Source organism: Ochotona princeps, chromosome 17, assembly GCF_030435755.1.
Source record: "Ochotona princeps isolate mOchPri1 chromosome 17, mOchPri1.hap1, whole genome shotgun sequence".
Taxonomy (NCBI): domain Eukaryota; kingdom Metazoa; phylum Chordata; class Mammalia; order Lagomorpha; family Ochotonidae; genus Ochotona; species Ochotona princeps.
The window spans coordinates 53,076,071-53,089,194 of NC_080848.1; the positions used below are offsets into that span (position 1 = coordinate 53,076,071).

The following is a 13,124-nucleotide window of genomic DNA, read 5'->3' on the forward strand; positions in this document are numbered from 1 at the left end:
GCGTGGCAAAGCTGAGTCCTGAGTGCTCCCCAGGAGGCTGGCCACTCTGGCCCAACTGTCCATCTCGTGTCCTGCATTGCCAGCACTGTCCACGCTGGCTACTGCAGGGCTTTGTGAAGTTGCATTGATAACTCACACACACACTATTTTCCCGGGCTGTTTGGTGTGGATGGCATAGGGAAGGCTTGAAGCCCTTAGGAGGGGAGAGGGAGCTTGGCGGGAGTGTTGGAAGGGGCTGGTGGTGACAGTGTAGTTGGTATCCAAGGCATGGCCCTGAGCTGGACACAGAGAGTGGGACTCCTACCTGGGACACAACCCTGGGCTGACCACCTGTGCAGTAGAGCCACATCCCCTATTACACTTCCCTATTTTAATCCACTGCTTCCCCGGGGGCCATTTCATTTCTGGTCCTTTTGCTCTGAACAAGATAGTAAGTTCTTAGTTGGTCTCTCTCCTCACCAGCCATATACATGCTGTTAACACTCCCAACCAGCAATGGTTAGGGGGTGGGTAGTGGAAGGTAACCAAGAATCAAGAGGATTAGCTCTCAAAAAAGATGTTTGCGTGGGGCCAGGTTTGTTGCAATGAAGAGTGGGAACATTTGGAGGCCAAGAGGATGCCAGAAGCTCCTAGACAGGAAGAACTGGGAGATGGGCTTGTTCATTCTCCCTTCGTGTCCCTCCTGCTGCCGCTCAGTTCATCTCCAGCACGGCCACACAAGAGCAAGAAGAGATGAACAATTTATTCCACAGCACCCAGGCTGTGGGCAAGGACAGGACAAGGAAGAGGAGGGCAAAGCTGGCCCAGTCCTCCTCTTCTCACTCCTTCCGAAGCCCATGCCAGGGGGGCCCATCTCCACAAGGCCCAGGTTGGATGGGAGGAAGAGGAAGTGAGGCTAAGAGGATGCAGTTTGATGCCAAATGTGTATTCCTCTACTGAGAATTCAGGAATTTCTTGTGGTTGTTAATGGTGTTTGAGATGTTCGAGTCACTCAGGGATTCCTCTATGGAGTTGGGATCGTTGCCGCAGGACATGGTGGCAGTAGGGTGGATCCGAATCACTCTCCAGAAACTCTTATGGTTGAAGTAACAAAGTACCGCTGGGAAGGGGCAGAAGGGAGACAGGAGAGGCCAGAGTGACAGGGAGACTGAATAAGGCCAAAGGGAAGACCATTCCGAAGAACCTACCTTGAGGCTTGCCAGCCCTCCCCTCCAACCCACACACACACACACACCCCCACACCCACACCTGCCCAACCCACCCACATCCCATCCTTCTCCCAGAGTCCTCCTGGCCACTCACCACAGGTGATGTACAGAACGAACACCAGCCAGCCCAGGAGATAGCTGCAGCCAACAGGGATGGATAAATTCTTGTCCAACTCGAAGAGCCAGAGGTTGATGGGGAACAACAGCAGGGTGAAGAAAAGGAAGGCAACTGGTGACAGAAAGCAGAAAGGTCTCATTCTCATCCTGGAAACACAGGGGACTTTCTTTTTTTCCCACCTGCACAACTACACCCACAAACCACAAGCCAGACACAAATCACAAACCGTGACTTTCAGAGTCCACGGCCCCAGAGGCTCATGGGAAGCAACAGCTCCAGCCTCCCCGCCCCATCCCAGTGCTGACCTGGAAGTGGTGGAACTCCACTCTCACTTCTGACCTGGCACTGCCCACGAAACTCCCACGCCACCACCAAGAGAAGAGGGGGAAGTGCCCAGGAAGACCTGGGTCGGACTAAGGACCTTTTTTCAGAGCTGGTGGGCACCTTCGCAGAAGCTCAAGATGATCCCAATCAAGCCAAAGGCGGGCACTTTGTGGAGACGGGGCAGGTAGGGCAGGTGCAACCAGATGGTGAGGAGGAAGCCCACCCCCACGGCCATGGTGAAGATGATTCTGGCCGCCACAAAGAGCGGCTGACTCGTCCACAGCTTGGAACTCTCTGGAGAAAAAAAAAAATGACAACCAGCTAAGTAATCACAAAAGACCAAGTAGGGGGCCCGGCAACGTGGCCTAGCGGCTAAAGTCCTCGCCTTCAAAGCCCCGGGATCCCATATGGGCGCCGGTTCGAATCCCGGCAGCTCCACTTCCCATCCAGCTCCCTGCTTGTGGCCTGGGAAAGCAGTCGAGGACGGCCCAATGCTTTGGGACCCTGCACCCGCGTGGGAGACCCGGAAGAGGTTCCAGGTTCCCGGCTTTGGATCGGCACGCACTGGCCCGTTGCGGCTCACTTGGGGAGTGAATCATCGGACGGAAGATCTTCCTCTCTGTCTCTCCTCCTCTCTGTACATCTGACTTTGTAATAAATTAATAAAATCTCAAAAAAAAAAAAAAAGACCAAGTAGGAAATCCGAAGGGCACATATGAGATCTCCAGGCCCACGGGAGGCAAGGGTGCGATGAGTCAGTGCCTAAATTCTCCCACTTGAAACACCAGGATCCCAGGTGGGCACTAGTTTATGTCCCAACTGCTCCCCTTCCCTGCTTGTGGCCTGGGAGAGCAGTGGACAACAGCCCAAGTCCTTAGCACCCCGCGCTCATGTGGGAGACCTTGAAGAAGTTCCTGGCTCCTAGCTTCAGATCGGCTTAGCTCAGACAGTTGAAGCCACTAGGAGAGTCTCTCCTTCTCTCTATAAATCTGATCTGCCTTTCCAATAAAATAAATAAATCTTTTATTTTAGTATAAGAAAGAGAGAGAGGGAGATCTTCTGTCTGCTGGTTCACTTCCCAAGTGGCCACAACAGTTGAAGCTGAGCTGATGCAAAGCCAGGAGCCAGGAGCCAGGAGCCTCTTCTGGATCTTACATGCAGGTGCAGGGTCCCAAGGCTTTGTGCCATCCTCCAGTGCTTTCCCAGGCTACAAGCAGGGAGCTGGATGGGAAATGGAGCATCAGGGACATGAACAGGCACCCATATGGGATCCTGGCAGTTACAAGGCAAGGATTTAGTCACTAGGCCATTGCACTGGGCCCAGAAATTCATACTTTCAATTGCCATTTGCCATGAGTGTTTATTTAATATTTATTTTTTATTTATTTGAAGGGCAGAGTTACAGAGAGACAATGAGATAAAGAGATTTTCCATATACTAGTTAATTCCCCAAATGGCTGTAGCAGCTAGAACTAGACCAGACTGAAGTCAGGAGCTTCATCTGGGTCTCCCACAAGGGTGCAGGGGTCCAGGGATTTGGACCATTCTCCGCTGCCTTCCCAGGCACGTAGCCGGGAGCTGGATTGGAAATGCAGCAGCCAAAATGCCAGCCTTGCGGGGCGGGGGGGGGGGGGCTTTTCCTGTTTTGCCACAGCGCCAGCGCTTTTGCATGAGCCTTTGAAACCAAAGAAATGCGCATTTCAGATAACACTGAAATATTGATTTCCCTTGTTACATAAGCCCAGGTATTTGATATAGAGATTTTTGGTAATTCAAACCATGTGAAAGGGAATACTTCAATTAAAAAGCAAAGCAAAACAAAAAACAGGGCCCGGCAGCGTGGCCTAGCGGCTAAAGTCCTCGCCTTCAAAGCCCCAGGATCCCATATGGGCGCCAGTTCTAATCCCAGCAGCTCCACTTCCCATCCAGCTCCCTGCTTGTGTCCTGGGAAAGCAGTCGAGGACGGCCCAAAGCCTTGGGACCCTGCACCCGCGTGGGAGACCTGGAAGAGGTTCCAGGTTCCGGGCTTCGGATCGGCGCACATCGGCCCGTTGCGGCTCACTTGGGGAGTGAATCATCAGACGGAAGATCTTCCTCTCTGTCTCTCCTCCTCTCTGTATATCTGGCTGTAATAAAATGAATAAATCTTAAAAAAAAAAAAAAGACAAAGAGAGAAGACTTGAACTGCAGCTCTGCTAAGAAGCTCAACACAAGGAACTGCAAATTAAATGTGATTTTTTTAAGCCATCAAAATATAAAGATCAAAATAAAATTGCTAACATCTGGTTAGGAGAGTTTAGAGAAAGGAGGCCAGTGTTATGGCACAACAGGTTAAACTGCTACGTGGGATGCCAGTATCTCCAATCCCTGATAATATTCCTGGGAAAGCAATGAATGATGGCCCAAGTACTTGGGTCCCTGCCATCCATGGGGAGACCAACAGAATTCCAGGCTCCGGGTTTCTGCCTAGTCCAGCTCTATCCATGGAAGCCACTTAGAAAGTGAACCAATAAATGGACAATTTCTCTATCTCTTCCTCTGTCACCTGCCTTCTGCCTTCCACTTAAATATTTTTAAAAAGAAAGTTTATTAGAAAGTTTATTTTTAAAAAGAAAGTTCGTTTTTTTAAAAAAAAAAAAAGGTTATTAAAGACAATATCCTAGACTAAATAAATAATATAAAATTGCTTATGAAGAATGAGTAGAAATATCATTCAAAATGCGTTCAGCTGGAGGCCAGTGTGTGGCATAGTAAACTAAACCTCTGACGACAGCACCGGCATCCACTATGGACACCAGTTTGAGTCCCGGCTGCTCCACTGTTGATCCAGTTCCCTGCTTGTGGCCTGGGAAAGCAGCAGAGGACCGCCCAAGTCCCTGGATCCCTGCACCCACGTGGAAGACCTGAAAGAAGCTCCTGGCTCTTGATCTTGGATCAGTTCAGCTCCAGCTGATGGAGCCATTTGGGGAGTGAACCCCACTTCTCTGTCTCCCTCCTTCTGTGTCTCTGCTTTTCAAACAATAACAATAATAATAAATCTATAAAAAAATTTTTTGTTCAACTGAAAACAGGCCTTGTTGTCTTTGAGTAACACCAAAGGGGAAACTACTTAGGGGTGTTTGAGAGACAGACACACCTGGTAGACTCTCAAACTGTCGTTACCATAGTACATCAAATGCTCCTTTTGCGGGCTGGTGCTGTGGCACAGTGGCTTGGGCTGTCACTTGTAGTGCTAGCATCCCATATGGACAGCCAGTTTGAGCCTCAATTGCTCTACTTCTGATCCAGCTTCCTGAGTCTTGGAAAGCAGGGGAAGATGGCCTAAGTATTTGGGCTCCTGTACCCATGTGGGAGGCCTGGAAGAAGCTCCCAGCTTTGTTGCAGTCATGGGGGCAGGGTGGGGTGAGGAGGGAGGGAGTGAACCACTGCACCAGCGAATGAACTAGCTCTCTCTCCCTCTCCCTCCTCTTGTATGATCAAATGTTGGCGTTTCACTGGTTCAACCTAAATACCTATGACCCAAACGAGGTACTAATAATCTTGCCAAGTACCAATCTTCTCATTGGTAAAACGGGGAAAATTAGCTCCATCTCTCAGGGTTGACTGAGGAGCCAGCTGAATGCCTAGCCTTAAGTGTGCCATAAAGGGTGGTTTTTGCTTTTCCAAATGTGTTGTAATAAAGCTTTATTATTTTCATAGCGGAAAAAAGCAACAGTTATGGCACATTTTATTATGTTAAAGAGAGTGAAGAAATGGAAATGAGAGCCTAAAAATATGATTTTCTCCAAGAGCTGAGACAAGGGGGCCCATGTCCTGAGGGATGAAGGGGATGATACGTCACAAGAGTAAGAAGTTAAAGGAGGGAAAGGAAGGAAGCCAGGCACGAAAAAAAGGAAAGTTCTTGGTGCCCAGAGTTGGCCCAAAGAAGCAGGGATTGGGCTAAGGCAGGAGGAAAGGAAATGGCTGGGAGCAGGGTCTGGGAGAGAATATTCCAGGGACTCCCTCTTTAAGCTTTGCCTATGCAAGCCTAGAGGAAGGAAATCCCCTCTCTCCCCTGTGGACTAAATGATTAATGACAAATTTACATGCGTCAAGAGCCTATGGGCCTCGCAATGTTTTTATAACCACAGATTTGACCTTGGGGCTTATACAAAGCTGTGACATTTTCCATGGGGTCAGCCCAATGGATTTGTCTAAATTTAGAGAATGAAAAATAGATCCTTGGATCATTGTTCTTTGGCCTGCATGACCAAAAAGATGACATCAGGAAGGGACCAGGACACCAGGGCAGGGGTGCAGCCTGAGGCTAAGACGGGTGGAGAAGAGATGGGAGGGGGGTGCTCACCTTTCTCATGGTCTGAGGTGGAACAGCTCCAGGGCTTGCAGGCCTGCAGAAGCCCCCTGGACATGATGTGGATTGAAGTGTGGATTCTATGGCTGACATTTGTGGGCCAGCGCTGGTGGAAGCGGCTCCCGGAAGGGCTCAGCCATCTCTTGAAGAAGATGATGGCTAGGAGCAAGAGGAAAGCCACAAGGCTGAGCTCTGAGGCCAAGACCTGGGCCATCCAGCGGGAGCTGTGTGTGATTCTCCATTGAAAGGGCAGCCGAGAGTTCCGGCGGATTGGTTGGGCCAACTGAACATTACTTCTGGTCAAAGGGGCCTCAGTCTGCACACCGGCTTTTTTTCCCAGGCTCGCCTCCATCACATCCCGATTCCCACCCCACTCTGCCTTCCCAGATCTCGGATAATGTTCTCTTCCTTCTCCTGACTGCCTGAGTTCCCTCTCCCTGTCTGGAACCCTCCATCTTGCCTCCTCTGCCCTAGTTTCCCCTTCCCTCGCCGTGGGGGAGTGGCCCATCCTCTGAACGCTTGCATCAGGCGAAGCTGCCACCATAGGACTTGGGGCCCCAGAAAGAACAGGGGGCCTTTTATGAGGCCCCTGAGTTCCTGATCCATAGAAGGCCCCCACCCCATCCATCTGGGCAAGGTCCTTAACTGCCATGGAACATCCTGGGGAGCTGTGCGATGGGGGAGGGGCCCTGGCTTCAGTTCCCAGTCTTGTGGTCCAGCACAGAACTGCGTACCTGATGCCTGCTGCCAGCTGCTACCTCTCTTTGCCTAAGAGCAGTCATCTCTGAGATTCCCCCTTTCTCTTCCTCTGTCTGAACCCTAACAGCCTGATGTTCATTGACCAATTAGCCTAGGGGGAGGAGCATAAGATCCTCCCTCCTCATGAAGGTCTCCCAAAGATGTCATTAATCTCTTTTCTGGTGGTCGTCACCCAGCCCTGTTCTGTTCTTCCTTTCTTCCTTTTTTTTTTTAAGATATATTTATTTTTATTGGAAAGACAGATTTACACAGAGAAGGAGATACAGAGAGAAAGATCTTCTGTCCACTGGTTCACACTCCAGGTGGCTGCAATGGCCAGAGCTCAGTTCATCTGAAGCCCAGAGCTAGGAGCTTCTTCTGGGTCTCCCACGCGGGTGCAGGGTCCCAAGGCTTTGGGCTGTCCTCTAATGCTTTCCCAGGCCACAAGCAGGGAGCTGGATGGGAAGTGGCGTAGCTGGGATTAGAACTGGTGCCAATATGGGCCATGGCGCCAGCTTCTTTCCTTCCTTCCTTCTTTCCTTACTCTCTTTCTTCCTCTTTCTTCACTTCCTTCTCTTTCAGGACAAGAACAGGGAGGATGAGGTGGAGTCTGGAAATGTCACACAACCCGAGATTATTCTAACCTCCCTTTTCAGTGACAGAAAATTGAGTCTGAGCTCTAGTGGCTCAGTTTCCGGGAGAAGAGAGTCCTTCAAACAAGATATGAATGGAAGGCCACCGGAAGTGCTTTTGTCGTGGGTAAGGATGCAGGCCTTGGTGCCCGACACGCAGACACACAGACTTGGATCTCCCTCTTAATAACTTCTTCATGCCTCAGTCAACTCATCTATACCACGGGGAAATGCTAGTGATGGGTAAGTCATCATTTATATTGTGTAAATGATGAATGTAAGTCATCATTTAAATTATCTTTATATTTTTGTGGCCTTTCACTAACCAAAAAAAGGAGCTCAAACATGCAGGACATCCTCACCTCTTAATGGCATCAAGGAATGGGACAAAACCAAGCAAACGGCCAAAAGAGAGGTCACCTTGAATCTCAAGGTCATATGCACAGCCCAACTTCAGGAATGGTTGGATTGGAAAGCAGGGATGCAAAGGCTCTTCTCCAACTCTGCTCTCTGCCCCTTCCAGAGGTCTTACTCCTCTGCACACAGCAGACTTACTGGCTCACAGCGCACATGGCCCACATACCCCTAGCTGTCTGTGTTCCGCCTGCCAGCACCAGCATGGAGACCTCTTAGAGCCAAGTTCACATACTCTCTGGCCCTGCCAGGTGCAAGTGCCATCCTTAAAACAATGAGTCACAGCCGGGGTGCCATGTCAGGAAGATGGAAGGAGGAGGGGACAGTAACTGAAAGGGGCTGGTCGGGCCTCTTGACAATGCCATCCAAGGAAAGTCAGCAATCCTAGGATTGAATTTCCTTCCTTGACTCCTTTTCTGGTTTTTCCTGCAGTTCACAAGTGTTTCTAATAATAACTCGCAGTTCCCACAGCAACACACCAAACCTAGAAGAATCTTGGAAATGAAATGACATGTTTCCTGAGAAATGCAGCTCCCGGAAGATGACACTTTAAATATACCATTTTCACAGGGCTCATCCACAACCACAATCAATCAAAGCATGCAGTAAGCACACATGTTTGTGACTGTACGGTATTTTCTTCAAAAGCAGAATGAGTGGGATGGGCGTTTGGTGCAATGGTTAAGAAACTGCTTGGGAGGGCCTTAGCACAATGACTCAGTGACTAAATCTTCACCTTACATGCACTAGGATCCCATATAGGCATTAGCATGTGTCCCAACTGCTCCACTTCCCACCCAGCTCCCTGCTTGTGGCCTGGAAATGCAGAAGAGGACGGCCCAAAGCCTTGGGACCCTCTACCCACATCGGTGACTCAGAAGAAGCTCCTAGCTCCTGGTTTCAGATCAACTGAGTGACCACTGCAGCCACTTAGGGAATGAACCAGTAGACAGAGATCTTTCTCTCTATGTCTCTTCTCTCTGTAGATCTGCCTTTCTAATGGAAATAAATAATTTTTTTAAAAAAAGTTATTTATTTGAAAGGCAGAGTTACAGAGAGAGAAAAGGACAGATATCTTCTATCCACTGGGTTACCCCCCAAAATGGCTGTGACAGCTGGGGCTAGGCCAGGCTAAAGCTAGGAGCCTGGAACTCAGAAGGGTGGCAGATACTAAGTACTAAGGTCATCCTCCACTGCTTTCCCAGCAACATGAACAGAGCACTGGATCAGAAGGGGTGCCTCTGGAACTAGAACAGGCATTCATGTGGGATGCCAGGACTTAACTTGATGCAGCACAACACTGGTCCATGCACAGCTTTTCATACTGCACTCTTCCGATAATCTTGTTTTTTAAAAGATTTATTTATTTTGATTGGAAAGGCAGATATATAGAGAGAGGAGGAGAGACAGAGAGGAAGATCTTCCGTCCGATGGTTCACTCCCCAAGTGGCCACACGGCTGGAGCTGCACCGATCCAAAGCCAGAAGCCTGGATCTTCCTCCGTGTCACCCACACGGGTGCAGGGTCCCAAGGCTTTGGGCCATCTTCAACTGCATTCCCAGGCCACAGGCAGAGAGCTGGATGGGATGCAGGGCTGCTGGGGTTAGAACCAGCACCCATATGGGATCCCAGCACGTTCAAGGCGAGGACTTTAGCTGCTAGGCCACTGTGTCAGGCCTTCCCATAATCTTTTTAAAGACCCCCTCATATACATGGATTTTGAAATGTTTCATTTGCATTAGCATAAACTTATCATTTAATTCCATTTTCTTCAAGCCTTGGGAAGTACCTTCCTTTTGATAACCGTCCAGTTTCTGGGTTGAGTGAAAAGTACCCGGTTATTCATTACATTAGATTTCATATAATCCTAGAAACGCATCAAATGTTGTTTTTCCAACAATAATTAAAAATAGTTCAAGACAGGAAATATAATCTTAGTAGTTAGTAGCTCTCAATGACAGATATTTACATAATCACAGGGTGTAAGGTAAACACACCGCATTGCTTCTCAACCCTTAGAATCAACAACCTAACAAAGCAAGGAAGACTTCATCATAGCTCCACAGGTCAACAGAACTCTTATCAGTCCTCAGGTGACCCAACCAACAGCCCTGAAAAAGTCAACTCCAAGGTGAAAGAAGAGAGCTGAAGGGCGCGTGGCAGCCGTCTTGCTAAGGACAGACGAGGCGTTGGTGGAGAAACAGCATCTGTGCCCCTGCAGTGGGACTCGATGACTCCCGTGCAGCAGTAGCAGAGGGCAAACATTTTCTCTAACGTCCCCAGGTAGCTCCTGCTTTTGGCTTTGCAAGCCAGACAGGGTCTCTCACTAAGACTCAATTTGAGGGCTGACACAGAGTATGGGTAATTGAATAGGCCTGGCTGTTCCAGGAAAGCTTGGTTTTACAGCCCAGGTCATGGCTTGTTTGGGGCTGCACTGTGTCATCTCCCATAGTTCCCCTGCGGGAATGCTCTGTACCGCCGCCCAATCTCCCATGCTAGAGGACTTCTAGAAATACTCCGACCATCTGAAAATGTTCTCCCTTTATACATTTTCTTCCCTTCTTTTTATTTCTTCCTACTTAAAAAAAGACTTATCTTTATGAATTTGAAAGGCACAGCTGAGCGGGATGGAGTCAAAGAGAGATCTTCCATATTGGTTCACTCCCCAAATGATCACAACAGCCAGGGCTAGGCCAGGAGCCAGGATCTGCATCTGGATCTCCCAATTGGTTGTAAGGGACCAAGCACTTTGCCATCCTCTGCTGCTTTCCCAGGTGCATTAGCAGGGAGCTGGATTGGAAGTGGAGCAACTAGGACTTGAACCAGTGCTCATATGGGATTGCAGGCAGCAGCTTAACACACCAGAGATACAATACATCAGAGATGCAGCTCTAAAATACTACTTTTTTTTTCAGGCTTAATGCCCAGTTTTAGGTGCCCACGTCTCTTGAGACTTCCAGACCTCATCAGAATTATATATGTGAACTAGTACCAGAAGCCTTCCTATTTGTGGAGACCCATGAAACCTTGAACTTGGCTATTTATCATCTCATTTCAGATCCACTCCCTGCAAACACAGGAATCCTGATTATATATATCATTATATAGCTGGAACCAGATATAGGTATACATGCACACACACTGTATGTGTTTGTATAGTGTATTTTTAGTTAGAAAGGCCAAACTGTGTAAGATAACACTGGTAGGGGGAGTGTCAGTTCTGACATGAATGGACGCCTCTGGCTTGTCATTTCTTTCTTTCTTTCTTTTTTTATTTTATGTTTATAGGAGTCCAGATCCAATTCCAAGTCTCCCATGCGGGGGCAGGGTCCCAAAGCTTTCGGCCATCGTCAGCTGCTTTCCCAGGCCACGACAGGGTGAGCAGATGGGAAGCGGGACTGCTGGAATTAGAACCAGCACCCATATGGATCCCGCTGCATTCAGGGCGAGGACTTTAACCGCTACGCTATCGCGCCGGGCCCTGGTTTGCCATTTCTTTATCCAAGGAGCAGCAGCCTTTTCCACAGGCTAGCTTCAGACTCTGTAGACCTCAATGTTGGTTCTTCTCCACTATCCACGTCCTTCTTTGGCTGGGCAATGCAGGAGTTGCTCATACTCCAACACCACCCTTTTCATCCTCTATTCGTTTTCAGATGGTAGGAGTATTTCTAGAGGTCATCTTATTCTAGGACAGCTGTGATGACTGTAGGCACAAGTGAAGGGAAGCGCACTATCATATTGCATCAGATAACTATGGTTGTATAACAGCTGAAGCCCCTAGTAGCAACTTACAACAACAAACACTGGGGCCTGCATTGCTATTATGGTACAAATGGGCTAAACCACCACTAGCATCTCATATTGAAGTGCTGGTGGAAGTCTTTACTGCTCTGGTTCTGATCCAGCTCCCTGCTAATGTGCCTGAGAAGGCAGCAGGAGACAAGCCATGTGCCAGGGCCTCCTACCACCACCCACATGGAAGACCAGAATGGAGTTCCTGAGTCCTGGCTGGGCCCATTTGGGGAGGGAGCCAGTGGATGGAGTCTCCCCCACCTTACCCTCCAACTCTGCCTTTCACATAAATCATCTTCATAAAAGAAAAAAATGATCTCATTGCTCCTATGAATCAGGAATTCAGGTAGGCCTAGCTGGGTCTGCTGTTTCACGCTCTCTCATGAGGACATAATTGAGGGGCTGTCCTGGGATGTGGGGATCCTACCCGACAACTCAGAAGGGTCAGAATCACCTGTCACACTCACTGGGCAGTTACCAGGGGCTTACCCCAGCCTTTCATCAGAACCAACTGTGCTACCTTCAGCCCTCAAAGGCAAAAGCATTACAGAAAGGCATGAACACTAGGCCCTGAGAACCACAGGCCACCTTGGAAGACTATCTGGCACACCTAACATTTGCAAAGTAAATGACTCCCCAGGTTCCCCTTGTGAGGTCAGTACCCAGTATGAGAGCAGGAGTTCAAGTCCCTGCTGCTCCACTTCCAATCCAGCTCCCTGCCAAAGCACCTGGGAAAGCTGCAAGGCCCAGCTGGGGTGGGTGAAGGGCAGTCCAGGAGGAGGCTGAGCGAGGCGGCTGGTACAGCCACACCTGAAGAACGCAGCTCCCTCCTCAGCAACGGGTGAGTTCACCAAGGTCAAAAGGAATCTCCAGCACTCTGTAGTACCATATAAGGCGCATTCCTTTGTCCCCCCCCCAGCCCACCTTTCCAGCCCTTGATAAAAAGGATTCCTCACGTTCATGAGGTGTGACTTACCTGGCCCGATGTCTGTACCAGACCAGTGAACCTCGCCCGGAAGCGCTCCCAATAAAGCTTGTTTTAAGCTTAACTTTATTCTGTGTGGATTTCTGGTTCTGAACATGAACTCGAACCTTACAAAAGCAATTGAAGAAGCCCAAGTGCATGGGCCCCTGCACCCACGTGGGAGTCGTGGAGGAAAATTCTAGTTCCTGGCTTCAGCTTGGCCCAGCCCCGGCCACTGAGGCCATTTTTGGGGAGCCAGAGGATGTTACGTCTATTGTCCACCACTGTAACTCTACAGTCTCAAAGAATAAATAAATGTTAAAAAAAAAAAAAAAAAAAAGGACAAAAGTAGGGACAGGAAGAAGCGGGTGCGGCTCGGGAAGTCGGGGGGTCGGCGGTGGAAGTCCCGAGGCGTGGTCAAACGCCCAGTGGCAGAGGTGTGAGCGGGGACCGGTGGAAAACGCCAGCCCTGCAGCTGGGTCCGAAGCGAGTCCTGACTGGATTAACCAACCAGCTCGATTCAGAACCCGGGACTTCTACATGGCCGGTGTCGGGCGCGCCCCTGGAGACGCAAGGCAGGCCT

The 13,124-nt window shown here is 49.4% G+C and overlaps 1 protein-coding gene across 3 annotated transcripts; it reads right to left on the reverse strand.

The window, feature by feature from the left end:
• Nucleotides 1–718: 718 nt before the first annotated feature.
• ODF4 (outer dense fiber of sperm tails 4) lies at nucleotides 719–12,846 on the reverse strand. 3 transcript variants are annotated; one of them, XM_058675920.1, is made up of 4 exons: nucleotides 12,554–12,846; nucleotides 1,771–1,944; nucleotides 1,303–1,437; nucleotides 719–1,099 (listed from the first exon to the last, which is right to left on the reverse strand). In XM_058675920.1, exons 1-4 carry the CDS (start codon nucleotides 12,657–12,659, stop codon nucleotides 933–935), a joined length of 582 nt encoding a protein of 193 aa, XP_058531903.1. In that variant the 5' UTR covers nucleotides 12,660–12,846; the 3' UTR covers nucleotides 719–932. The 3 variants fall into 3 exon arrangements, with proteins under 3 accessions (XP_058531903.1, XP_058531902.1, XP_058531901.1); XM_058675919.1 differs by having other exon boundaries at nucleotides 720–1,099; nucleotides 1,748–1,944; XM_058675918.1 differs by lacking the exon at nucleotides 12,554–12,846 and adding an exon at nucleotides 5,996–6,668 and having other exon boundaries at nucleotides 744–1,099.
• Between the last annotated feature and the right edge of the window lie 278 nt (nucleotides 12,847–13,124).

Excerpts from the sequence above, each read along its gene's own strand:
- ODF4 (XM_058675918.1), bottom strand. The coding sequence starts at position 6,653 with ATGGCAGTTAAGGACCTTGCCCAGATGGATGGGGTGGGGGCCTTCTAT. Across the intron at positions 1,945-5,995 it reads CACCTCAGACCATGAGAAAG|AGAGTTCCAAGCTGTGGACG; the intron begins GTGAGCACCCCC and ends TTTTTTCTCCAG. Across the intron at positions 1,100-1,302 it reads CGTTCTGTACATCACCTGTG|CGGTACTTTGTTACTTCAAC; the intron begins GTGAGTGGCCAG and ends GCCCCTTCCCAG.